At 37.4% G+C, this 27544-nt stretch overlaps 3 protein-coding genes across 3 annotated transcripts; 2 read left to right on the top strand and 1 right to left on the bottom strand.

Annotated features, from left to right (window-relative positions):
• Positions 1-3279: 3279 nt before the first annotated feature.
• Positions 3280-5926, top strand: LOC147850509 (pentatricopeptide repeat-containing protein At3g53360, mitochondrial-like). The gene has a single exon (XM_087336481.1). The coding sequence runs from the start codon at positions 3667-3669 to the stop codon at positions 5587-5589; it is 1923 nt and encodes a 640-aa protein (XP_087192607.1). The 5' UTR covers positions 3280-3666; the 3' UTR covers positions 5590-5926.
• Positions 5927-6372: 446 nt separating this feature from the next.
• On the bottom strand, positions 6373-10791 carry LOC147850508 (pentatricopeptide repeat-containing protein At2g33680-like). Its single transcript, XM_087336480.1, has 2 exons — positions 10467-10791; positions 6373-10142 (listed from the first exon to the last, which is right to left on the bottom strand). Exon 2 carries the CDS (start codon positions 9720-9722, stop codon positions 7374-7376), a length of 2349 nt encoding a protein of 782 aa, XP_087192606.1. The 5' UTR covers positions 9723-10142; positions 10467-10791; the 3' UTR covers positions 6373-7373.
• Positions 10792-20517: 9726 nt separating this feature from the next.
• Positions 20518-27076, top strand: LOC147850507 (uncharacterized). The gene is made up of 14 exons (XM_087336614.1): positions 20518-21812; positions 22419-22479; positions 22568-22630; positions 22726-22789; positions 22886-22979; positions 23057-23140; positions 23447-23536; positions 23744-23771; positions 24299-24735; positions 25079-25361; positions 25449-25510; positions 25595-25710; positions 25900-25987; positions 26710-27076. Exons 1-14 carry the CDS (start codon positions 20538-20540, stop codon positions 26914-26916), a joined length of 2952 nt encoding a protein of 983 aa, XP_087192740.1. The 5' UTR covers positions 20518-20537; the 3' UTR covers positions 26917-27076.
• The last annotated feature ends 468 nt before the right edge of the window (positions 27077-27544 follow it).

Raw genomic sequence — 27544 nt, 5'->3', positions numbered from 1 at the left:
TGATATAAAGGTGGACCTAAATTTTAGACAAGTACGAAGAAAATATTTCATAGTTGATAAAATAAAAGTAGTATTTTCTACGCAGACTTTGGATCATGGTTAAATGGATGAAATGCCTTTTAGTTAGAGGGGGGTGCACTCTACCAGTTTATTGACACAACATAAAGCACTTCACGACTTTGAATCATATTGATGTTAGCACAAGCATATTTGAATATCACCTATATGCAATCATATAATGGTAGACCTACATCTGAGGTAAAGTGGACAACCACGTATGGAAGCATATACCAAGCCCCAACTAGATAGACACGTACAAGTAATATGTTTCATGATTGATATAATACAAGAGGTATTATATACGAAGACTTTCATGGTTGCAAACTTACATGGATGAAAGTCTTGAACTAGAGGGGATGTGCTCTATTGATCAACCAATCAAACAAAAGCATTTCACGACTAGAATTAAGAATCATTGGATGTCATTGTAATTATTGCTTAAGGATCATTGAAAATCATGTCAAATGAAAGAAGACCATAAGCCTCCTCATTTATTGAGATCATATAATATACATATATGTACTAACACAAACCATAACATGTGAGGGAATTAGGTGGTTAATATTTGTGTGAATGTTGACCTAATATTTAAAGACCAATTTTTTTTAACCAATTGTATTCTATAAGGAGCAGCCTATCATTTAAGGAGCCTCCATACGTGGTTGTCCAATGCCTAGACAACTTATTTAAGGAGCAGCCTATCATATATTTCATTAATGAGTCGTGGATAGCTCAAGGTGCACTAAACCATTGACATCATAGGATACACTAAAACATCAATGTCACGAGGTGCACAACATAATTGACACATGAACCTCTCACTTTCTTTTTTTGCTATGCATTATACCATTTGTGGGAAGCTCAGTGTAAATTGAGAGCCCACAATAAAGGTCACCCAATAGGTCACCATATACTTGTCTTTTCTGCATCTTTTTAGATATAATAAGAATGTAAGGTTGACATAGTTGAAAGCATGAAAGTTAGTTACAGTGTCAAACATAGTATGGTTGGTTGAGAAACATCTACAAATTCGAGTTCTTTGTCCACTCAAACGAAATCATTTAAGACTTGGTGAGGCCATGATGTGCAACCAAACAAAAACTAGTCGGATAACATATGAGGTATAAGAATGTAAAGGTTGACATAGTTGAAAGCATGAAAGTTAGTTCAAGTGTCAAACATAGTCTGGTTGGTTGAGAAACATCTACAAATTCGAGTTCTTTGTCCACTCAAACGAAATCATTTAAGACTTGGTGAGGCCATGATGTGCAACCAAACAACAAAAACTAGTCGGATAACATACGAGGTAATGAGTACTTTGTCTATGGATAACTCTATGGGATATGAAACATTAGTCTTTCATGTTCGTATCACATACATGTGGCAATGACAATCTTATCAACAGATCAATCAACATTTTTCCAAGGTTCAAAATGATCAAGGATGTATTTAGGATTTTCTATCAAATTTATGTGCAATATGGATATGTTCAATATCATCAGCTTGGGTGCAATGCACGCTTGAAAAGGCAAGAGGTTGTTGGTCATGAAGTTCTAAAATATTCTTTATGACTTATAGAATACCTTTTGAAGGCTTTAGTAAGACGAACTAGTGATCAAGAACAAGCATATGTTGTGCCAATCGAGCCATTGTGGAAGAGTGACATATTTGAAGCAAGTAGAGGAAGTGTCAATTGACATCAACATCCAAGACTTTTCTTGATAGGAGAAGGCATTTTATTCAACTTGGATGAGTACGTGTTTGGTTCTATTTTTGACGATTTTCAATCATTTCTATAAATCTTGTGGCTTTCAAACAATCAATTATCCTTTTTTGTGGTTTTGTTTTGTATCCACCTTTTCTACTTTTGCCTTCGAGTCATCAAGATTTGTGTCATGTACCATCTTAAAAATGTTGTTGGCATGATATTATTGATTATATGGCATTGAGCGCCTCTTATTGACAAGGCGTTGACATGGCGGTGCCTTTTTGTGATCATTGTTGGCTGTGCGAATATATAAGCCCTTGATCTAACACATAAAAACCTCGACAAATCTTTACTCTTGTAGCAAATATAAGAACAATGTCGTGATTGAATATATTGGATATATAGTTTACGCTCCATAACACATCCATGTATCACACATACAATTGCCATAATACTCCTACACATAGACTGTCCAAGTAAGAACCTCCAAAGGAATTTCCTTTAACGACAACAAGTTCTATTATATTGTGAGTAACCTAACATTTTCTATGAAACCAAAGCTTTTTGTCATGTTGAAGGACCCCAGGTAGTCCTTCGGAGTTCTTGACGCCATAATCTAGACGTGAATGATAGCTTCCATTACAATATGTGTCTATAGTAGGATCACGTCGTGAAACATATTAGGAATTAAAGTGACAGTGAGAGAAAGAAGGGAGTTGATCCAACAACAGGCCACCCTCATCCAAAGGGATCGAGTCAGACCTGAGTTGTGAACGGCATCCATCCCATACTATTGTTATGGGCTTCAAGTCGTACGTGGTACTGGCCTGGTCTCCTTACAAGAGTCTGGCCCACCATAAATGTAATTTGGATGTTTGCACTCTCTAAGACACAAACACAGAAACACTCACACATGCACATACATGGACACACACACACACACACACACACACACATGGCCACACATACACACATGTGTTTGTGCGTGCACATACACAATATGTGTACATGAAGACACATATATTTACCAACATACAACTCCACACATTGCACATTTTTACTTGTAGTACATAAGAATCCATTCAAGGCTTAAGCCTTGTGATAGAGTTATTTACAAAATTTCATCATATTTTAGATCTATTTAGACAAATGGTTCCTTACATTTGTAGTGAAGGTTAATTCATTTGTTATGTTTAGAGTTACAGGTGGGGTTATTTATAGAATTTCATCATATTTTAGATCTATATAGACAAATGGTTCCTTACATTTGTAGTGAAGGGTAATTTATTTGTTATGTTTAGAGTTAAAGGTGGGGTTATTTACAGAATTTCATCATATTTTAGATCTATATACACAAATGGTTCCTTACATTTGTAGTGACGGTTAATTTATTTGTTATGTTTAGAGTTAAAGGTGGGGTTAATTACAGAATTTCATCATATTTTAGATCTATATACACAAATGGTTCCTTACATTTGTAGTGATGAAGGTTTTAATTATGGAGTTTGTTATGTTTAGAGCAGTCCTGATGGATTAAAGGCTCGAAGTAAACTTTAAACCCAAAATCTCTGGATTCTTCTGTTTTCACACAAAGCCATTGGAAATTCAATGGTTTCTCCATGGAAGAAGTGACCCATTTTAGACCCAGCACACATCATCACGCAGGAAAACCTCCAAGGATTGATCTTGTTGAGAATAGTAATGTGAATCCATGGAGTGTTCTGCGTAAAAAACATAAAGCAAAGATATCACAAATGCATGTGGAAAAAGAAAAAGAGAGTATGCTTCTTTTTTTAGCGTTTGTTTAGAACTTGTTCACCACAAAAGGAAATCGGTAGAGGTATTGTAATACATGGTGAAATTATAAAGAGGGGGGGGATTTGAAATTAGACAACGGTATGATCACCATGTATGGAAAAAGTGGTATGCTTGAAAAACCTCAACAAGCCTTACATGAGATTCTCTTCAGAAATCTAGCAACTTGGTCATCACTTATAACTGGGTACGCCCAGGAAGGAAGAGCTTATGAAGCATTGAATTGTTTTGAACAAATGCAAAATGATGGTGCCTCTCCTGATGTAGCTACATTGGTGTATATAATAAAGGCATGTGGGATCTTAAGGGCTATCAACAAAGGGAAGGAAATTCACAATGATATAATTAATAAGGGCTTGTTACATGACAATGTTGTGCTTGGAAATGCCTTGGTTGATATGTATGCTAAATGTGGTATGCTTGCCAAAGCACACCAAGTGCATGATAAGCTTCCAATTCGGAATGTGGTGTCTTGGTCTTCACTTATTGTAGGATATGCCCAACAAGGAAAAAGCCATGAAGCGCTGAACTTTTTCGAACAAATGCAAAGGGAAGGTCTCACACCAAATGCAATCACCTTTTCTTGCATCTTGAAAGCTTGTGGTAGCATACGAGCTATTGACAAAGGCATGGCAATTCATGATAAGATTGTGACGTCTTGTTTGCTAGATAATGATATTGTCCTTGGAAATGCTTTGGTGGACATGTATGCCAAATGTGGTATGCTTGCAAAAGCACAAGAAGTTCATGATGAACTTCGTGTTCGAAATGTAGTCTCATGGAATGCACTTATATCAGGATATGCACAACAAGGACAAGGTTATGAAGCTCTGAACTGTCTCGAACATATGAGAAACCAAGGATTTTCTCCAGATGCAATCACCTTTGTTTGCATCTTGAAGTCTTGTGGTGCCATTAGAGCTATAGATAGAGGCAAACATATTCATGATGAGGTTATAAGTAGGGGTTTGTTGAAGAACAATATCATGCTTGGCACCACTTTGGTAGATATGTATGTCAAATGTGGTGATATTGCAATAGCGCATAAAGTTCTTGAAGAGCTACCACTTCGAAATAAAGTTTCTTGGTCAGTGCTTATTGCAGGGTATGTAGAAGGGGGGCAAGGTCACAAAGCATTGAACTGTTTTGAACGTATGCAAAGTGAGAACTTCTTCCCAGATGAGATTACCTTTGTTTGTATCTTGAAAGCATGTGGACACATTGGAGCTATTGATAAAGGTAAGAAGTTTCACAATGAGATTGTAAATCGAGGTTTGATAGCAAATAACATCGTGCTCGGCACTGCTTTGGTGGACATGTATGCCAAATGTGGTGCACTTGCAAAAGCACAAGAAGTGCTTGAAGATCTTCCTGTTAGAAATGTGGTCTCTTGGTCTGCCCTAATAGCAGGGTATGCACAACACAGTCAAGGTTATGAAGCATTGAAGTGTCTGGAAAGGATGGAAAGGGATGGCCTCTCACCCAATTCAGTGACTTTTCTGTGTGTGCTTAATGCATGTAGCCATGCAGGACTAATGGATGAGGCTGAAACATATTATCTAAGTATGAGCAATAAATATGGCATTTCACCAAGTATTGAACACCATACTTGCATGGTCATGATTTTTGGGTGTTCTGGTCAATTCGATAAAGCAATCTCAGTGATTAAGACAATGGAATCTTTCGACTGCCACCCAGTTTGGGTTGCTTTATTGGCTGCTTGTAAGAAATGGGGAAATGTGAAGCTTGGAAGATTGGCTTTTGATCAGACTGTACAACTAGATAATACTTGTGCTGCAGTCTATGTCCTTATGGCTAGCATTTATATAGCTGCTGGCTTGCAGGAGGATGCACAAAAGGTTGACACCATGAGAAATAAATTGGCTCTTTGCAAGAGCCTAGTGAATAGTACATGGATTGATTCAAATGGAAATGTTTATCCATTTTCTACTGGAGATATCATACGTTATCAAACCCAAGATATGCATATACAGGAAGATAATTAATACCAGGACCACCTCACAAGAAGATATCATGATTATGTCTTCTGATATGATACTGATGTAAATTAGAATGTGCATTATGTAAAAATAAGATAACACCTTTATCCATGAATCAGCATGCTATAACATTACTTAAATCTCAATAAAAACAAACAAGCTATGGATCTGGTTGGAGATGTACACAAGTCTTTATGTTTTATATGTCCCTATGAGATTTGTACTATATCACATTGGTATTCACATTGCTTGTGTTCACAAGATTTCAAAGGATTCATTTTAGATTTGTGAAGAGGCATTTCTAAAAGCAGATGTTAAACAATGATATAACAAATTTAACAGACATTTCTGGACTTTTCAATCAAAGATTGCAAAAAGTATGTGCCCCTTGTCAACAAGCCTCAAAAAGTGAAGCTCAAATTCCTGTAATTGAAGATTGCGGATTCTAAATGTGATAGTGTCACAACCTAGTCGTGCTCTCTCTCTTTCTCTCTTTGTGTTCTCCCTCTCAGAATAAGAAGAGACATCTTGGAATAAATGCTTATCCTCCCAACCATAGGGCATGGTTGTATATAGTGCTATGGTGTATATCCATCTCTTGCCCACACACCTAGAGACATCTTGGAATAACCCAATAACTCTTTAGGTCATGACAAACAGTATAACACAAAATCATGTGTTAGAAGTGATAAATGAAATCCATTATGCTAGAGAAAACTGTTTAGACTTTAGAAAAGAATGAAATCAACAAATCTTTTCTAAGTCTAAACGGTTATTTCATTCTTCCCATCATCAAAAAATCTTTGATTAAATTCAAGGGGAAAAGAGTACAAATCTTATTACTACATAGTGGTATTGTGGTCATTTTTTAAAACTGAGAGGTATTTTGGTAAATACCCAACAAGTTATTGGTGGGTATCTTGGTATTTTTCCCCAAATGTAATTGGTAGGGAGCACATAATTCAACTACTGCAATTCTGAGAAATGATCTCAAATGGCTTCAAAATATAAACAAACTCTGGACAATGGAAGATTAGTCCATGTAAGCCATGCATATGAAAAATCAGAGGTAAAATGCTCAGGATATCTTCTCAGAGGTTGGAAAGGTATCATTGATAGAAATCTGGCATTCTGGATGATGGGAAGAAGGTGAGAAATAATACCTCCTTTTAATGATTGGTTTTATCTTACTATTATTTCAGTTTTGTTCATGCACTAGTATTTTTGTCAAGACTCAAGAGATAGCATAATGTATTCCACTAGCAAAACTCGCCGAACTTGGCCCCAAATTTGCCTTGCCTTTGTCTTGTTTCGCCCTTTTCTTTATTTATATTCTTTGATGCTGTCTACCTTAGCTTGCTTATGGTGTTCCATTAGTGCCTAATAAATATGCAACCATTTGCTTCTTCAAGAGCCTTTGCATATTCATTCATTTCACATTGCTGGTGATATTTCTTACCCACACGTTGTGATCAGAATGTTCAAAACTAATCTGTTCCTTTGTAAGCCAGGCATACATGTACATATTGTCCCAACAATCTGGAACTCAAACCTCCAACAAGTCTCCTTCCACTGTCAGGAGGAAAGGTTTCCTTGATATAAGAGGGCATTGGAATTGCATATTGTAAAACCAATTCCATGTTTTGTATATCATTAATGGTAGATTTTGTCATAGAATTTACATTTGTTCCGCACGTACTCTTTTCATTTGATGATTAAGCTAGCCAGCTTTCCAATATGAACCCGTGAAACATTTCAATGTCAAGTTGAATAGTGCAATTTTATCACCATCAACAGTCCCATAAAAGCAATTTATGAACATAAACGTTACTATCTCCTTGCTTTCTCCAATCAGCATTTTTCACGCTCATGGCTTCCACTTTTTCAGCATCTTCCTTCATGCCAGCATCTGCATAAACATTAGACATAAGGGCATAAGCTGCACCACATTTACTATCTAATTGGATAATTTGATCAAAAGCCAATCTTGAAAGCTTTTGATTTCCCCATTTTCTACAAGCACCCAAAAGTGCAAGCCAAACCACAACATGATCAAATGATGGCATTGTCTCTATCAACGCCACTGCCTCATTAAAATGCCCAGCATATCCAAGTAGCACCACCATGCAAGTATGGTGCTCTAAGTTGGGTGTAATGCCATATCTTTTTCTCATATTGTCAAAATATATTTGAGCCTCTTTCAATCGTCCTGATTGACTACATGCGTTCAGCAAACATAAGAAGGTTACATCATTTGGCAAAAAGCCTTCACATTGCATCCATTCAAAACAATCCATTGCCTCATATACTTGCCCGTGTTGAGCATAACCGGCAATTAATGCAGACCAAGAAACTATGTTTCGAACAGGAATCTCTTCAAGCACTTCTCTTGCTTGTGCAATCATACCACATCTTGCATACATATCCACCAAAGCCGTGCCAATAGCAATGTCTTTCTCTAACAAACCACTACTAATAATCACATTGTGGATCAGTTTACCTTTAACAATAGCTCCTACGTTGCCACATGCTTTCAGAATGCAAATCAAAGTAACAGCATTTGGTGAGAAGCCCTCTTTTTGCATCCATTCAAAACAATTTATCGCTTCATGGCATAACCCTTGTTGGATATATCCAGCAATTACTGCTGACCAGCAGACCTCATTTCGAGCAGAAAGCCTCCCAAGAACATCTTGTGCTTTTGCAAGCACACCACATTTCACATACATATCCACCAATGCAGTGCCAAGAACAATATTATTCTCTAGCAACTTTTTTTTAATGATCTCTTCATGAACTTGTTTTCCTTTTTCAACATCCCCTACCCTCCCGCATGCTTTCAAAGTGCAAACAAAAGTGATTACATCTGGAGAGAAACCCTCTCTTTGCATCTGTTCAAAACATTTTATTGCTTCATGGCCTTGTCCCTGTTCAGCATACCCTGCAATTAGTGAGTTCCAAGACACTACATTTTTAACATAAAGCTTCCCATGCAATTCTTGTGCTTTTGTCATCATACCACATTTGGCATACATATCCACTAATGCATTCCCAAGCGTAATGTTTTTTGTTGGCAAACCTCTGGCGACAATCTCATCATGAATTTGTTTCCCTTTCTCAATATATCTTGAAGTTGCACATACCTTCAATATACTTACAAAAGTGACCTCGTCTCCGTAATGGCCCTCACTTTGCATCCGTTCAAAACAATTCAATGCTTCATGATCTTGTCCTTGTTGAGAATAGCCTGCAATTAGAGAAGACCAAGAAACTGTATTGCGTATCAGAAGACCATCCAGAACTTCTTGTGCTTTGGCTAGAACACCACATTTGGCATACATATCCACCAAAGCATTCCCAAGAACAATGTTATTCTCTAAAAGTCTCCTTCTAATAATCTCACCGTGGATTTCTTTTCCCTTTCCAATAGCTCCTATGCTCCCACAAGCTTTCAAGGTACACACAAAAGTGATTGCATTAGGAAAGAGACCATCCCTTTCCATCCTCTTAAAACAATTCAATGCTTCATAGGCTTGTCCCTGTTGGGTATATGCTGAAATTAATGTATTCCAGGAGGCTATAGTTCGAGAAGGAAGCTCATTAACCATGTGCAAGGCTTTTTCAAGCATACCACATTTTGCATACATATCCACCAAAGCATTTCCTAATGCAATATGTTTCTCCAATAAGCCCCTTCTAAGAATCTCCTCGTGTATTAGCTTCCCTTTGTCAACATTCCCTATACTTCCACAAGCCTTAAAAAGGCAAATAAAAGTGACCACATCTGGAGATAGACCCTCAATCTGCATACCTAGGAAACAATTCCATGCTTCATAACCTCGCCCTTGTTGGGAATACCCTCTAATGAGAGCATTCCAAGTGTCTAAATCCCGAATTGGGAGTTCATCGTGCACTTCTTGTGCTTTTCCAAGAATGCCCAATTTAGCATACATGTCAATTAAAGAGGTAAATAGATGTGGACTCTTTTCAAGGAAGCCCTTTTCGCGAATTTGAGCATGTAGCCTCTCTCCTTCATGTATATTCTTTTTCTCGGCACAAGTCTTTATTAAATCTACTAAAGCAGGAATTTCCTTAGGGTCTTTCACCACTAGTCTCCCTCTGGAGTGAGAGTTCTTCATGGATGGATATCACCATAGCTTCTTTTACCCATAGCTTTTCATGGGCGAATATCAATGTTGCTCTTTTTATGGATAGAGATATCAACGTTGCTTCTTCTTTTTCCCTCATATTCTCTCATGGGTGCGTATCACTATTGCTTCTTCTTTTTCCTCGTAGCCTTTCATGACCATTTGCTTGTTTTTTATCATCATAATGGATTATCGACATTGCTTCTTCTTCTTCTTATGCTTATTCTTTTGATTGTCTTCATGGATCGACATCAGCATTGTTTTGCTCTTCGGGGCTCATCAAGAATCCTCCAACAATGAGATTCGTGAACGAATCTATGCATAAAACTCTGTTTCTTTGATCTATGTTTGTCCTGTTCCTGCATCAAATCCCTTTTTCTCTCTGTCACTGCTCCCAACTCTGCATTCATTCTGTACCAAAAACCCAATCCAAATTATGTCAATAAAGATTGTATTGAAGCCAAAAGGAGCCAAAAGAAACTTTGAATTTATATTTACCGATATATGCCACTCATTTAACACAAACAAATTCACAGAAATTATATTTACCGATATATGGCACTCATTTAACACAAACAAATTCACATGATATTATATTTACCGATATATGCCACTCATTTAATACATTAATATGCCACAAATTTCGCATTCACAAGAGAGTCTATTCTATAGTAGCACTAGACAATGTGGACATGCTAAGGTAACTCTTTCTTTTGATATGCCATGCATATTAACCTGGAAGTTTGCTCTCGCGAGGAAATCATTCATAGTGTGAATTGCCGCAAATGTCCGAAGAGAGCTTGTCTCACACACTTCGTGTTTAGTCATTCATCCCGATGAAGACATTGCGAAAGACAACCGGGGAGATACTCGCTCTTACCATCGAATCAAATTTACGGTTTCATCAGCAATGGCTATACCTACTTTAGTGTAGGAGGGCGAGACGAGTGGTGTTCATCTACATCCGGAGTTACAACTCTTTCCTCATTGGTGTGAAGAAGAAGAATTAGGCAAGGTCGCATGTTTGGCTTTGTCCGCTCCCAAATATTGAGATAATTAGGATTGTTTTATTGTCTCCTAGTGTTCTTTTCCACGAGATGACTTGATCCCATTTGTATTTGTTTATTGTCTCCTCGTGAAGGGTGTTACCCTCCCGTCATTTTTTGCTTAACTTATAGGAACTCTCTTTGAGTTTTTGTTTTTCAATTGCTTGCACATGCTCACTATGATTGTAAACCGATTTGTAGTACATGACATTGATATGATGAAATTGTCACGAGAGCACCAATGGATCAAAACCATCATACTTGAAGGAAATGATATAAGAGCAAATGTCTAATAATGTGACAAATTTTGGTCTATTTGTCAAAGTAGCACACCTTTGAGCTTATCACTTAAATGTTCCCAGATTGGTGGCATTGAGTTTGCTTCCTTTGAAACTTGTTCGTTGAAAATCATGTATTGAAGCATGTCTATTTCCACTTGCCACAACTCACCAAAGTAGAGTGGATTGCCCTTGAAATTGTTTAGCCTCCAGAGTTTATTCTCCGTTAGGGATTTGTGCTTGGATGTGATTGACCATGGGAGTTTTATAGTTTATTTTATATTTCTATAAATTGCACTCAAATTGGTCACGTAATTCACTTAAGCAATATACTTTCATTTGCGTTCTATAGATTGAGGCTAGGTTGGAAGCATGGCTAAAAACAACTAAAAATAATGGATTTCCCGTCTAACGATTGTGTGGATGAGTAAATATTCACTATTTGCAATTGCATTGATGGCTAAGAAAGCAACTTTACTACCAAATTTTGATGAACAAATATTGCCTTGGGCAAGAGGACTATATGATTTGTTTCATAAGTGTAAAACCAAGTCATTTGGGTCATGGGATACTAACCATTGGGATGTAGTGTTTAGAAAGCTTGATAGGCATATCAAAGGATGTTCGGTCAACTCAAAGCTTCTAGAGCATTAGAAGGAAGTATTGCACCACATAAAATGCAGAGGCGGGAATTTAAAAATTAGGGAACCCACTTCACCTCGAAAGCTTACATTGGAGTGTTATATTCGCAATATCAGTAGCGGATCAATGGTGCAAGGTTCTTCACAAAGATCAACTTACGATGAGCATATAACCTCGCTAGAAAAGCTTAATTTTTAGCAAAGAGGGGGCTGAAATCAATTGCACACGTGGTAAATGACCAAGGTCACCTCTTAGGCTTCAATGACATGACATGTCATTATAGTCTTGGGCCACATCATCAAGTTATATGGAATCAAACCACAAAGTTGGTACTTTCCTTAATACATGTGCCCCCTCTAGACGGAGATCAGAGGATTTAGGACCCGAGGTTACAAAAAGGCAACATTGTTATTCCAATGGATAAGATTACAACACATTCAGTGTATAGGTTGTAACATGCCCCGTGGTTTCAAGAACTTGCAAATGCATTGTGGCAACTACACAAAACATAGTCTTAGTGGGAAAACATGCTTACGTGCTTAATACGTATGCATTTATCGTCTTCCATTTAAGCAACAGGTATTCATATGGAGATGCCTATTGGATGTGCTCTCGATTGATTTGAATCTTCAAAAGAGATCGATAGCCTTACCGCATTGTGCACGATGTGGTGCCCAATCAGAAATAGTCTCACACTTATTATTGCAGACCATCTTGACAACCTGTGATTGTAAGGTCTTTGATCGAAACCAATTGCATAAAGTTAGCTTCTTCAAGCAATCCCTCAGGCAAGCTCTGTTTGATTGTTTGCAACTTAGAGACATCACACTGCAAATTTACACTCTTTACTTTGAGTGCTTCTAAGCTCTTTAGCGTCTAATCGATACTTGTATACTTATCTTTATTCTTTGTGGGGTTTTCACCTCACTTTGAGGTTTCCCACTAGTAATATAAGTGTTACTAAAAAGAAAAAGTCTAACGAACCACAGTGGTGGGTAAGGAGAACATAAAAAAATGACCTAATATTCATATATGATGGCCATGGATTGGTAATAACAAATACTTGAACTAAGGATAAAATATCTCACCTTGGCATGATAACAAGAAAAGGTCCAATTGTGTTTATTGTTGTTTATACTGCAGAAGTGGGAATAACTTTGCATACATGACATGCGTATCAAGACATCCTTATTTGAACCATCACTCTTTTTTCTAGTAACACTTTGATTACTAGTGAGAAACCTCAAAGTGAGGTGAAAACCCACAAAGAATAAAGAGAAATATACAAGTGTTGATTAAACACTAAAGAGCTTAGAAGCACTCAAGGTCAAGAGTGTGTAATTTGTAGTATGATGTCTCTAAGTTGCAAACAATCAAATAGAGATTGCTTGAGGAATTGCTTAAAGAAGCTAACTTCATGCAGTTGGTTTTGATCAAAGACCTTATTATTGTGACCCGTCCAAATGGTCCAGAGTGCCCAAAATCTTGTCCATTGGAGAAAATAGGCATTGTTGGATAGGGTGCACAAAATTTGTCCAAATAGCTAAAAGTGTTTCCCAAACCTTCGGCCAATAAATTTGTGAGAAAGAGATGCACTTAGTCTCTGGACAAATGTCATAGTGAATGGGCATGTCCATAATAAGTGTGGGACAGTTTCCAATCGTCTACCACATATTGCACAAAGCGGCGAGGCTATCCTTCGCTTTTGAAGATTCAATCCAATTGGGAGCACACCCAATAGGCATCTCCATAGGAATACCCATTGCTGAAGTGGAAAACCACACCTCCATAAGATTGTAAGCATGTTTTCCCACCAGGACTATGTTTTGTGTAGTTGCCATTATGCATTTGCATGTTCGTGGAACCATGGGGCAGGTTGCAACAACATATACACTAAATGTGTTGTAACCTTATTTATTTGGACCATCACTCAATCGTTGGCGGGTGTGATGAATGCACCATTATGGTGCCCCAATTCTTGGCCCTAGCCCTAGTTGGTGTGCATGTGTCAGTTGGCCACGTGTTGGCGTGAAGAACACTTCAAGCCCATGTGAGATGTTTGGGTGATGCTTGCTTGTTGTGCGAGAGAGACCAACCACCTAACAATCGACAATGGTTTGGTTTAGTTCAAGAGTGTCAAAAACTCAAACCGTTCAAATTGTTTGAAACTTAAGCCAAACCAAACCAAACCACGAAATCGTTTTAACCGAACCATTATAGAAAATCCAAATCATTAAACTACAAAAACCGTGGTTTCGCGGTTTGGTTTCGGTTTTCAAGTTATGTCAATTTTCCAAATTTTAATTATTCTTTTTTTCAATATTTCCAATTTTTTATTTTCAAAATTTTAAAGATTTTTCTAAAATGTGAGAATTAGGCTTATGACAAGGTTGTTCAAAAAAATATTTAAGAAAATAATAAAGTGGCAACCCTAAGCCGTCAAACCATTGACCCCCCCCAAACCAAACTGAACCGAAACAAAACCGTTAAAAAAATACTTGAATCTGAACCAAAACCGAACCGTTTAATCCATTAAGCCGGACCATTGCCAATTGCTAGAGCCACCCAAAAAAGGTCTCCAAACATGCGACATAAGACAATGTTCCCGTGGCCAAATGGATTTGTGCCAATTAATTATAAGGAATGAGGATTGTGAATTTGTGCCAATCAATCAATCATGGATTGAGTAATGGATCTGTGCCAATCAATCATGAATCTAGTAATGGATCTGTGCCAATTGATCATGAATTGAGTAATTGATCTGTGCCAATAATTCATGAATCCAGTAATGGATCTGTGCCAATTGATCAATTGTTGAATGATTGCAAAAGCAACACTAAAGTTTAACTAAGATTTGTTTGATCCAAAATGAACGCCACAACCAAAACAAATAAAATAAAAAAACAAAACCCAAAAAAAAAGCAACCACAAATACAATTTTTGTTTTTTTTTTGGAGATTCAGTTAGCTATCTGTCTGTTTTTCTTCTCTGCACAAGTGAAAATCACGAATCAATCAAAATTCCATTCTAAGTAAGGCCATAGAAAATAAATTCTGTTTTTTCTATGCCACAACCTCTGTTTAGCGTTATGATACAGACGATGATGATATTGAAACCTCTGTTTAGCGTTATGATTAGGGTTAGGGTTTCAATATCATCATCATCTGTACCCATAAGTTAATTAGTAACTGCTATGTGTATAACCCTCGCGCCAATTCTTGTGTTTAGGGTTGGGGTTGGGGTTTCGTCGTCATCATGATCATCTGAACCCACTGTTATGCAAGTGACCCTAATGCCAATTCATGTGTTTAGGGTCAGGGTTTCGTATCAGAATCATCTGAAAGGCAACGAATGTAATCCTAATGTCAATCCACGTGTTTGGGGTGAGGATTTTATCGTCATCACCATCATTTGATAGACTGGCATTTGGTGGAAGCAGTTGTTTTTTACCCTAATGGGATCTTCTCCATCTGGCTCTGTTCTTTCTGATTTTTCTTCTTCTTCAAAAGCCCTCCAATCATCCCCATCCTTGTCTTCTTTCCTGATTGATTCTCCAAGAGACGAAGAGGAAGAAAATCCTTTGGGATTCTCATCAATTGATAGTACAATTGGATACAGAAATCAATATCAAACACATAACACAAATGGTATAATAAATCAACATCACACAGGCAAAGTGGCACAACTTACAGCAATTGGACACACAAGTCAACGTCAACAGCATACCACAATTGGAAGCACAAATCAACATGATTCAAATAAGTTCATCCCGTCCTCATCCCCAGTGACTTCTTCTTCATTCAAGTCAGAGCATGACATTGCTCCTGTGATGGAAAGCTATGGTCTCAGACAGAGAAGAGGACGAGAAATGCAACGGCATGTTCGGAATGAGAACATCAATGGGTTTCAGGAATCATGTCACACACATGATGGATCGTGGCAACAAAATGCATATAATTTGGACGAACAGAATGAAGACGAAGAAGAAGATGATGGTGATGATGATGGAGGAAAAGCTCATAGGATGCTACACATGAATGCACATAATGAAAGAGGTAAGCATGCAAAAAATCCTAATAATGATGGTGATGATGATGATGACAATGACAATGACAATGACAATGGTGAAGATGATGAGAGGGAAGGAAATCAGAAGTCGCCATCATCATCCTCGATACAAAAAGAAGATGTGTCTTCTTCATCATCATCGGCGAAGCCTCATTCTTGGAAAGAGGAGACGAAGAAGAAGAAGACGACAAAGAAGAAGAAACTACATGACTATATGTGTTGTAGATGTGCATCGAGATTCACGGTGGATTGTGCAGCAGTATGTTGTTGCCCTTTGGCACTGGTTCATCTTGCGGCACTCACATTCATAAGGCTGCCTGCATCATTGCTATGGAGAATGCTTGTGAATCTGAAGTCCCGGATGTGTGTCAAGAGACCTCCGACTGAAGATGTGGAGTTTGACGAAGGAAGCTCTGTGAGAAGACCCAATGGAAACTTTAACAATGGTAAAGAAAATGAAGGTCTTGAACCTTCATCTCATCGTATCATTCGATTTGAGAGTCAAAAGCTATGGCAACACTTTGGAACCGGAGACTTGGATTTTGGAGGCTTCACCATGAGAGGAGACTGACGACTAATCATCAAAGAAAGAGTAATTTTTCTGTGTGTGGGAGATTTGTGGCCATTTTGCTTTTCTATTAATCTTTTGTTGTCCAGAGATATCAATTTGTTTGATCATAAATTAGTGATGGCATAATCTAGTTGGTGATGGTGCTAGTTGTGTTTCTCAAATCGTGACATTCTGGGAGGAATGAAAGTATGCTTAGAGAATGGATAGAATGGATAGAATGGACATGGTATTGAAAATGGAAGTTCCTTGCAACATGAAGTTCGAACTTTTCTCACAAAATGCAGGAGACCATGTATGTCCAAATATATGTATATGGCTTCAAAGCTGTTAATTATTTGGGTCAAATGGGAAAGATGTACATGAAACAAGCAAAAGATCTGTACCACAGTCTTCTGGTAATGAAAAATGAAACATCTCATGCTGTTGGTATTGTATTGATAGCTTGCTTCAGAGGTCCATTTTTCGATCGAGAGAAACTTTGATATTGTTCGGATTGGATGCAACAAAGAATATCAAATATATGCCAAATGATGTCACATATATCTGTGCATTTTGAAAGCATGCTGGCACAATATACAACATAGAATTTGAGAAATTCTCATGCCAAACTCCCAGGAAGCATTCCACAAATGCATGTTGCTTTATGTTGGCTGATTTTTGATACAGCAAATGTGGATCAGTTATAGACGAATGGAAAATTATCTATCCAATATCTGGTTGTTTAGAATTCTTTGGTCTCTTAACATACATGGAACTTGGATTGCTCAAGGGTGTATACTTCACCAACATGTTGAAAAGATGCAATAAGATGGGCTATCAATCAATATATGTTATTTCATTTGTATTGAAAAGGGGTACAATGCAATATTTGTATTGAAAGGGGTTACAATGTAATTGTTTGTATTTAAAAGGGGTACAATGCAATGTTAAGTATATGGAATCAGAAATTTCTGCCTACAGGACCTTTCCATACAGTTTCTTCTCTCTTCTTTCTTTTGTGGTCAATCACCGTGGAATCAGGGATCAAGGTCTGCTCAGCTTTCTTCCTATCTCTTCTTGGCCAGTAAGCAAATATTTGGGTGGGCCTGTAGGCTCAGGGGAATAGAGCACGTGGCCACGAACCACGGTATTGGGGGTTCGAATCCCTCCTCACCCACAAGAAACCAATCCAAACACTTAGAATTTGAATGAATCTCAATCTTGATGTGATTGCCTAGATGCAATCAAAATGAATGCCAAGGTTGTCCACACATGGATATGAGAGAATCCATCATTGGTCGTGGGTATGTGGACCTAGGCCTTGATGAAATGGTACTTGCTTATTTTGAAAAGAATGCCAAATAATTCACAATGAATGCAAAACACATTCTTGAATGCTGTCCTTATATTATGTCATTCATTTCTTGTGAAGAATCCTATTGTGTCATGTATGAAATGTTTTAATGTGTTTTTCCATCCATTGAGCTACAAATTTGGTTAATGGGATATGTTTTACTGGTGCAAGTATACTTAAGCTGTGAACTAAGTAATGGAAAATACACCTTTCTGAACTGAATTTGTTTGCATGGAAGACTATTGTAGAACTTGACACACAATCTTTTCAATGTGCAATGGCACTTGATAGGAGATAATTTGCACCTTATATCTCCTTGTTAAACACATAGAAATGGAAATCTAATGCGTGGGAGAAAGGAAGGAATGTTGAATGCTTATGTTAAAGGGGTTAATTATGAAGCCTATATGGATTGTCGTTGAGACCTTGAAAGTGGAGAGATGTTTCTTATTGATTAGTCACGTAAATGATCAAGTCTCGTGGAAATGTGATGCATCCATGATATGTTGTTAGTGGTTACATGTACCAAAATTCGTGAGATTGGAAAATAATTATCTCAAGAGATATTGTCAAATCGATCTGATGACGATTTAGCATTAGAAACTATTTCTCATAATTCTTCGAACTCCGAATGAATAGATAAGATTCATGAGCTTAGATGAGCAAACTTCTTGCATACTTAAGAGATAGTGGCATAGTTAAAATATCCACCAAGGTGTTTTAGGTTAGGCTTGTTGTAAATATTATTTGTATTTCTACTTTGAGATTGTGCACACTAGCAATGTGCTCCTACAAATATAGATTTACAATCATTTTGATAACCCTACAATTACTGTCTCTTTTAAATATAAAACAATGCCCTTTGATCTCATCACCATGCTTCCATTTTTGCACAAACAGCAGATGAAAGTTTTCTGATCAACTTTTGTTTTTTGTAAAATTGATGTTGTTGGTGGGAAATCATCATTGTGAGGAAAGAGGATTCTCAAAGAGAAATTGCAAAGGAGCAAACAACTTACTAGACATATCATGTCGCTATCTTATTATCTTACCAAAATACATATCATGCTACCTTGACAATGTAATTGACACATGATATATATCATGCTACTCTTGTTGCTATTAGATGTCTCGTGGCTCGCCTACAAAACCCATAATGTTGTTTTCTAGTTGATAATGTATATCCTTATAAAAAAAAACAATAAGAAGATCAAACCTTGAAAAACTTGTGGTAACAATGACAATCGAACATGAAGATGATCTTAATTCAATCGTTTATTTCGATTAGGGGTTGTAGATTTGGGAGATGTGGTTGATAATGATCTCAAAGGTTGTCGAAATGTGAAAATGTCAAACGATGTTATGTACATATATCATCCAATTTATGGATTTGGGAGAAATTAAAAGATATATCATTGTTGCATGGATCTTTGCAAATGGAAACAAATATTTAACCTTGGGTGGATTGACAAATACCGAATGGTGAAGAGGATGGTGCACACTTGTTACAGGTCACTACAAATATATTGTATCATCATGTAATGGTATCATTATCTTGGCTATCACCTAAAGTAGAAAAGGTGTGGAATGCATGTAAGTGGAATGCAAGGTGGTGGCATATATATAACAATGTGGTTGGCATTCCCATTTGCCATTTTGTGCATAGGTATTCATGTCGACAATCATGATTGGTGGGCTCCCATTAGGTTCAGTCTTAAAGAAATGAGGACTAGGGTCAGGTACATGCTTCTTTTGCACCATTCCATTGGAGGGCAATACACATAGGTTCATTAAATGTCCTATAGCGCGGATCATTTGGAAGTACTTATCAAACATTTAGCAAGCTTAAACCCCCTATTACTTGAGGCCTCAACAATGGGGTTTTTTCTTAGTATGTTCAAAAATGGTCCAAATGACAAGGTGGAGATATTGTTCCAATGTTTAAGATATTGGGGACTACAACACAATTGGATATATGCATAAGGCATTCATGTTTGATAGTAGACATGGGATGGGGTGAAAGCCTATATGAAGAAGTTGAAAGGCATTCTTATGTGGAATTTCTGCATGTTAGAGCATGTGGGGATCATTTCCTCAAGTGCACATCGAGGTTTTCTAATGGCTTTTACAAGATGTCCCTCTCTCCCTAGGCGGAGAAGACTAAGAAGTTGTAACAAGTGGATTTTACATACAGTTAGTATAAATTGTGTGCTTTTAGAGAGAGAGAGAGAGAGATTTTAATGTCCATGGGAGTTTGCTCTAGAGGTTTCGTAGAGAGCAAGCGCAAGAGCAAAGAGCAAAGAGCAAAGAGCAAAAAAGCAAAGCAAAAAGCAAAAAAGCAAGAGCAAAGAGCAAAGAGCAAGAGCAAAAAGCAAAGCAAAAAGCAAAGCAAAAAGCACAAAAGCAAGAGCAAAGAGCAAAACGCAAGGCAAAAAGCAAAAAATGCAAGACAGAGACAAAAAAAAAAGCAAGAGCAAAAGGCCAAAAAGCAGGAGAGAGGAGGGAGAGGGGTATGGGCGATGGAATATCGGAAAACTGAGATTCGCAGAGGAGACGAAGAAGATCCGACGGCCCACGACCTCTCCCGCCAAAACCACCCCATCTCTCTCTCTCCTTTCTTTTGGTTTTTCTGATCTTCTTCTCCAAAAAACAAAAACAGAAAAAACTCTCTCTCTCTCTCTCTCTCTCTCAGAGACTGACGATCGACGACGATCGACGCAGAAGAGAAGGCGAAGAAGAAGCTTTCTGCTCCTGCTGCTCCTGCTCCTGCTCCTGCTTCTTTTGATCCAGCTTCTCCTACAGCTGCTGCTGCTGCATTCTTCCATGGCGGCGGCGGTTCCCTCCTCCTCCCCCCAGGAGGAGTCCCTGATGACCAGCGACCGCGCCTGGATCCTCGTCGGCCTCCTCCTCCGCCATGGCTCCTCCTCCTCCCCTTCCCAGCTCTCCCGCCGCTCCCCTCCCCTCGGCTTCACCCCTCCGGAGATCCAATGGCTCTGCACCCTCCCTTTCTCCCCCCTCAGCCTCTCCCGAAACGGCGACGTCACCTTCTCCCCTTTCCTTTTCGACCTCTTCGATGCCGCCAAGCACAGGTACGCCCCCCCCTCTGCACCTTTCCTGTTCCAAGACTGCTCATTCTCGTCGCCGCTTCCCAAGGAAATGCCGCTTCCCCTCCCTAGACTTCTATGCTTCTCTCCATCTTCGAGAATATTGTCAGAAACGCAAGAGGATCTTCATGAATCTCATCTTATAACCTATGGATTCCAGACGGACTCGAACCTCTCCACCAATTCACATGGTAAGCTTTTCCCTCAGAAAAGATGTATTCAGGAAACACCTCTCTCTCCAAGGAAGAAAGCAAACGTTTCAATAACAATGAATTCTCGTCCATCTGGCATGAACGATTTGTCTGAGAAGAGGTGTTCAAACGCAACTGACATAGAAGTAGAGGATTCAAATGCTTCAAGTTTATCTTTGGACATTGAGAAAGCTTATAAGTTCCCTACACAATTGGAAAGGAAGCAATATCGAAATATGAATAAACAATGTTATGCAGCGGAATCATCCACTGCTGCATCTTTAGTAAATATCAAAATAGAACTTGATCCCTATGTATCTATGGTAGCAATGACATCTAATAAAACAATCCCTATAAACGGAAGGTGTAATTTTGAGAAATCTATTGTGCCAGACTGTATGGATGATAAGTCAATTCTTTACGGTTCAGTTATTACGGAAATACCGAATGATGTAGATCTCAATGTGGCCCAAACAACAATGCATACTTCATCGGCGGAGACAGTAATGAATACAAGCATGTTAGTGGCAGATGTAAATCTACTGGGAAATCAAGTGTGCACAGACGGTAGTGTTAATGCTTTGAAAGAGTCCATTGATCATTCTATGAATCAGAAATGGCAGATGGAGATTGGACTGGAGAATCTTGATATGGATGTAAATGCTACCATCAGTCCTCAGAATATGAAGGAAGCAAAGATGAGGAGTAAGGCAACAAAGTTACCAAAGAAACCAGAGAATGCTAAGCAAGCGAGCAAGTTAGGCAAGCGAAAGAAAGCAAGTGGCCATCCAAGAAGCCAAGAGACAGGCCTTGCTTGCTTTCCAGTAATGGAAACTTGTTCAAGTCAGGTATTTTTATGGCTAGGCCTAATTAATGTACATGGGAGGTTGTTAAGCATGTCATTACATTACTCATAGACACACATAGTCTCTCTCTCTAGTGTTACCATATGTTTTCAGGGTGTTCTACAGTAAAGATGCCTTTCTTTCATTTATTCATATGCACACATTTGATTTCATTAAATTTAAGATGACTTCTGGAAACAAATTATGAAAAATTGTTCAAGTCAGGTTCCTATTGGGCCAATTAGTGTACTTGGGGAATGCTAGGCATGTTTATTACATTGACATACACACTGTCTTTATAATTGTATATAGACTGATGCTTAACATTCCCCATTTAGTGCATTTGGGGAATGCTAGGCATGTTTATTACATTGACATACACACTGTTTTTATAATTGTATATAGACTGATGTACACATTTGGTCTCATATCCCATCCCTTTGGAAAGATTTCTTTGGTTACTATAGAGATACATTATTCCATAGTCGGTCACTCTCATACTAAATCCATTAATATATATATATATATATATATATATATATATTCCTAGACTGTTGATTATATAAACTCTATCAGTAAAGTCCTCACTATCTTTTAATGATTTTGTAGCCACTTGATGACAAATTGCCTTCCTTTGAAGGATTTATTGTGGAGTCCATTGAAGGATCGGGTACATACACTCATTCAAGCTATGTTAGTGAAATTGTTTAATGATCAATAACAATAGAAATATTGATCAAGTCTTGTATCTTCTGCAGGGGGTTATGGCACAGTATATAAAGCAATGAGTAAAATTGATGGCAAACTACGTGCAATAAAGTGTGAGCATCTCTGAATGGAGTCAAAACTCTTATATTAATATTTTAATCTCAACATCTAAGTCATTTTTTCTAATTGGTACTAATGTTGTTTGTAGATCCCTATGAGAAAACCTCTAGTAAATATGTGCAAAACGAAATCAAGGTGCTACAAAAATATGGGTGAGTTAGTTACTGATTTCTTGGGCCACTGCAGTGTTAAGGTGGATTCCATTGAATTTTTTTTTTGAATTCTCACATCTTATTTGCATTTTGTAGTGGCCACAATTATATTCCTCGATGTGTAGATGTAATAGAGGAGTCTGGCCGACAGTGCCTTGTTTTAGAATATGTAGAACATGAAAAACCTGAGGTGAATATGTTATGTGAATTTTTTATACTTTCTAATCCTAAACAAGTAACTTATGAAGTACTTTTTTTATTTTTAAGGTCTTGAAGAAAGAGATTACAATCTCGGAGTTGCAGACATACGGGTTTTCCCTTTTCAAAGCTTTGGATTACCTCCATAGCAAGGTGTGTTGACCACCTTGAAATATACAGTGATTTATGTTCTTACCTTTCTGAGCTAATTTCGTGTATATGCTTTCCTTTTTGAACTATTTGTGGTTATAAACTAGTCTCCCTGATCTATTGGCTGTTGTCTGCTTTACCTTTTCTCAGTGATTTTTGTTTATTTTGCGTTTATGTGCTTGCCTTTTCCTAGAGTATTTTTCTTTATGTGATTTTTGTTTATATGCTTGCCATTGTAAAACCAAATATGTTTATGTGCTTGTCTTAGGGTTTTGTGCATGGTATTCACATTGTTGCAAACGTGTGCAGGGAGTCATTCACCGAGATGTGAAGCCAGGAAACTTTCTATTTTCTCGGGAGAGACGGAATGGCTGGCTCGTTGATTTTAACCTTGCGACGGTTTGATTCTATTTTATTGACTTTTGTTTTGTGACAGTAATTAAATATGATAATTAGACCATTGGATTATTCTCCAGTTATCTGCATCAGTAGTATACTTTTGTTTCAGTTATAATATATGATTATCTAATTATGGTTATGGCCTATTTGGATGCTTATATTGTGTATTAATCTAAGGCATGATTTGGTTTGCTTCCAATAATGCAGGTTCAACAAAAGCACGTTTCTTCAGGCGGTCAGTATCTGAAATATCATTAACTTTTGTATTTGTAATTTTGAATTCAGATTGTGAAATAAGGAGGATTGAAACAGTTTTCTTTATTTGGTAGCTTGATTGATATGTATGCCATAAATGACCAAAATGAAGGCCCATTCCATATTTTTCAGATTTCAGGTCTTCCATTGAGAGGATCTCTCTATGAATGAGTCATCATTCCATAGTGAAACTTAAAATTGATATTCTCTAGTCTAGGATATATCCAATTGTTCAATATATGTGTGCAATGAGTGTCAATATATTTATAAACATATAAGACTATAGTATTGTGTGTTTTTGGTGATGATTATGTCCTAAAATAATAATCTGAGTGGAAGGATTTCATCATCTTTCCACTAGATGATAGTAGTAATGTTATGTCCTATGCATGCGTTGATATTCCAAGCTACTATATAAGTGCTCCTTTACTAAGTGTAATCAGATTTTCTTTATCCATATGCAAATTGCAGAAATTTCATCTAGTTTCTTTTTGTATGGTTTTATAGGAATGAAGTACCAAAAGAAAACCACAGAAGGTGGTGCTGACACATATAAATATGTACAAAAGTCTCAACAAGAGACTGAGTCAACCTCAAAGCACATAGTTCGGGAGCACCGGTCAATGCCTAAATATTGCAACAGATCAAATCGTGAAACTGGACATTTTCAAGATAAAACATCCACTCCATCTAGTACTCCAACGTGTGATACGAATCTATCCAGCCGATTAACACAATCAAATATTTCTGAATCACACAATTATATTGAGTTGACACCAAACCGTCAACGGAACAAGTCACATTTTCCAGAAGTTAGTCTAGATAGCTCTGGTCATGTTTTTCCTAAAATTTCTTCTATGAGGTCATCTCCTGCAAGTGGGCAAAGTTCTTTGGTGAAGGGAGCTACAAATGCCTTGAAAGGATCCAAGCCAAGCACGCAATGGGTATGTCCTAATGCATTTTTATACATTTGCGTGAATTTTGTGTAAGAAAAAACTCTTAATCACGTCTGTTTTCCCCAAATGCCTGAGCTTTGTTTATTTCACTAACTGCCCTTAGTTAATCCATAACTAAGAAAAAAAGGATGATTTGACATATAATTACTCTAATAACATGTAACTGAGAGAAATAGGATGAATTGATCACATAATTGACCAGATAGTAAATTTAATTTCTCTTTTGGTTATTGGTTAAAGGCATTTGGAGAAACACAGAATATTTCAGAGCTTTTTGCCTTAAAATGTGTAGTTGGAGCTTAACATCCAAAAAATCTTTGTATGTTTCCAGTCACCCCTGGGGCAGCAACAGAATGGTGATACACAGAATTGTGAGCAAATGATTCCAAGGTTCGGTAGACGGGAACTATGGGAATTTGTACAGAAGAATCAACAGAGTCCACAACCACCTGTTTCTGCTTTACCGAGTTCTTATAAAAAAAGAGTTGCTGCACCTCAGAAAAGAAAACATCAAAAGGTTTTAGTAGACCAGAGCTTATTGCAAAGCACTATGCCTATTTCGAGATTGTCGTACGTAAAAACTCCTGAATTGGGCCATCCCTCTAAAGCTCGAGGTAATCCATGTGGCATTATAGAAGCAAATGTTCTGTATATTCTCTTTGTTGATTCTTTTGATAATTATCATGTTTGTACTTCTTCAGTGATGCAAAAAATGAGAAAAGAAGGGCCATGTGCTGGTACTAAAGGGTATCGTGCTCCAGAGGTAATTTTTTAAGGGATACATTTAAATAGGGAAGTATTATATAGTCAAATGGTGTAGGTCCTAATGTTCATACACAAGTTTCAGGTTCTTTTGAAGTCTCCTTTTCAGAATGAAAAGATTGATATCTGGTCAGCTGGGGTCAGTCTCTTTCAACTTATTCTTGGGAAGTCACCATTTTCATTCTCCAGCAACCTAGACCAGTAAGAACTCAATTTGTAGTCGGGGAACTGATAAAGGAGACATTACAGTATGCAATAAAGTTAACCAAATACTCTGTACTACATACAAAATACTATAGACATTTATTACTTCCAAAGAAATGTCTACTATACGTTCTCTATCTTTCTTACATCAGAAATTTACTGCTAAACAGTCACATTCGCTTACAGGTCATTATTGGATATATCACAATTTTCTGGCAGTGATGCAATCTGTACACTGGCAAAGGAACATAATCGCGAAGCTACTCTCCCCAAGGTAAGCTTTTTCATTGTAATATGATATGATTGCCATCCTTATTCGTTGTCATCATAGAAATATAAGATTCTGGATGATATGGAGCATGTTTCCTTGCTTACTATGAGATACTTGAGGCAGGGTATGATTGAACATTTTATTAGCTTTTATGGACATTCTCATACGCACCAGGTTATGGACTATTATTCCATGGAAACGTTGCATGGGTATCTGTTGGACAATGTATTATCGTTTCACCACATGACATAAGTTATTCTATTGCAAATTTGAACGGATCTCTGCTAATGAATATAGAGCCCTGTTCGTCTTAAAATAATTGTGTCCCCCCCTCCTGTGGACTAGATACCTTGGTGATAAACAAGAATTGGGTTGGTCACACCGAAAATTTGTATGTTACACTTTAATACAAGCCTTTCTTTAAGGTTTATAACTATGTAACAGGTAAGTCATATCCATACGCATGGTAAGAGAGTTTTAATATACTGTCATAATTTTTATTATTGTACTTGAAGCTACCATAGGTTGCCTTTGCCACTAGGAATGCCTAGTTTCTTTGCATTTCTCTTGCTGCAATAATGAGGGTTTACCGAAGGAAATTTCTGTTATTAATGTCAAATTGAGCAGTGGTTCTCGACTGATTTTGATGCCATTTAATGTTTTGAAAACATACATGATTTCTTGGCATTTTCTAATCCTTGATTAACAATGAATAACATTTACAGGAGGTTAGCTCATCCAAACTACAGCCTTGTTCAGTGCAGAATTGGTGTGAGAAAAACATAAAGAGGTCGGATATATTGCCATTGGTGCCACCGTCTCTCTTTAATTTGCTTGAGAGATGTTTGCAAATAGATCCAAGAAATAGGATTAGTGCAAAGGAGGCATTACAACATGAATTCTTCACATCTTTTCAAAAGACTTGTTATTAGCATCACTATCTTGCAATCAAGAAAGGCTATACATATTGCGTTCAAGAAAGGATATATATATATATTATAAATTGCAAGCAAGAGGGCACACATATCTCTTGTAATTTGTTTTGCTTAGCAACGTGTACACCTTACTAATTGAGTTAACCTTTGTCTTCAACACCAATTGTACGAATATGTATCTAACAAGGTTGTATTAAACAAGACATTATGTGCGAAGCACAATGTGATGAACTGCCTCCCATTTGTAGAGTGTTGGGTGTTATGAATGAATTAAAACATAAAACTCGCCAAGTAGGCTTTAAATATTGGTAAACAAAAAACATCATGTAACCTTTATAAGGAGAGTTAGACTTTAATCTTAATATAACGGCTTTCTTCTTACTATTAAGAGGGGTTATTTAAATGCAAGCCAAAATCTTGGTTGATATACTGAATGCAGTTCTAATTCTACTCTCAAAATTGCACTAGTTATTGAACTCCCTGTAGTTGACTATGTCCCTTGAAGCGCAAGACAACTGCAGCTTAAAATGGAGGTATTGGTAGTCAACTTCAAAGTTGACATCCGGATTAAGATAGACACTGATTGCTTCAACTCATCAAAGAAACTGAATAATTTCCAATAATT

This window comes from Azolla caroliniana, unplaced genomic scaffold, assembly GCF_043228905.1.
Source record: "Azolla caroliniana isolate FFs.n. ecotype wild unplaced genomic scaffold, voAzoCaro1.0.p SCAF_21, whole genome shotgun sequence".
In the NCBI taxonomy this organism is placed as follows: domain Eukaryota; kingdom Viridiplantae; phylum Streptophyta; class Polypodiopsida; order Salviniales; family Salviniaceae; genus Azolla; species Azolla caroliniana.
The sequence above is the reverse complement of the archived record's forward strand: the minus strand, read 5'-3'. Positions and strand labels throughout refer to the sequence as shown.

Excerpts from the sequence above, each read along its gene's own strand:
- LOC147850509 (XM_087336481.1), top strand. The coding sequence starts at position 3,667 with ATGATCACCATGTATGGAAAAAGTGGTATGCTTGAAAAACCTCAACAA.
- LOC147850508 (XM_087336480.1), bottom strand. The coding sequence starts at position 9,722 with ATGAAGAACTCTCACTCCAGAGGGAGACTAGTGGTGAAAGACCCTAAG.
- LOC147850507 (XM_087336614.1), top strand. The coding sequence starts at position 20,538 with ATGACCAGCGACCGCGCCTGGATCCTCGTCGGCCTCCTCCTCCGCCAT. Across the intron at positions 21,813-22,418 it reads TGGAAACTTGTTCAAGTCAG|CCACTTGATGACAAATTGCC; the intron begins GTATTTTTATGG and ends ATGATTTTGTAG. Across the intron at positions 22,790-22,885 it reads AAGGTGCTACAAAAATATGG|TGGCCACAATTATATTCCTC; the intron begins GTGAGTTAGTTA and ends TGCATTTTGTAG.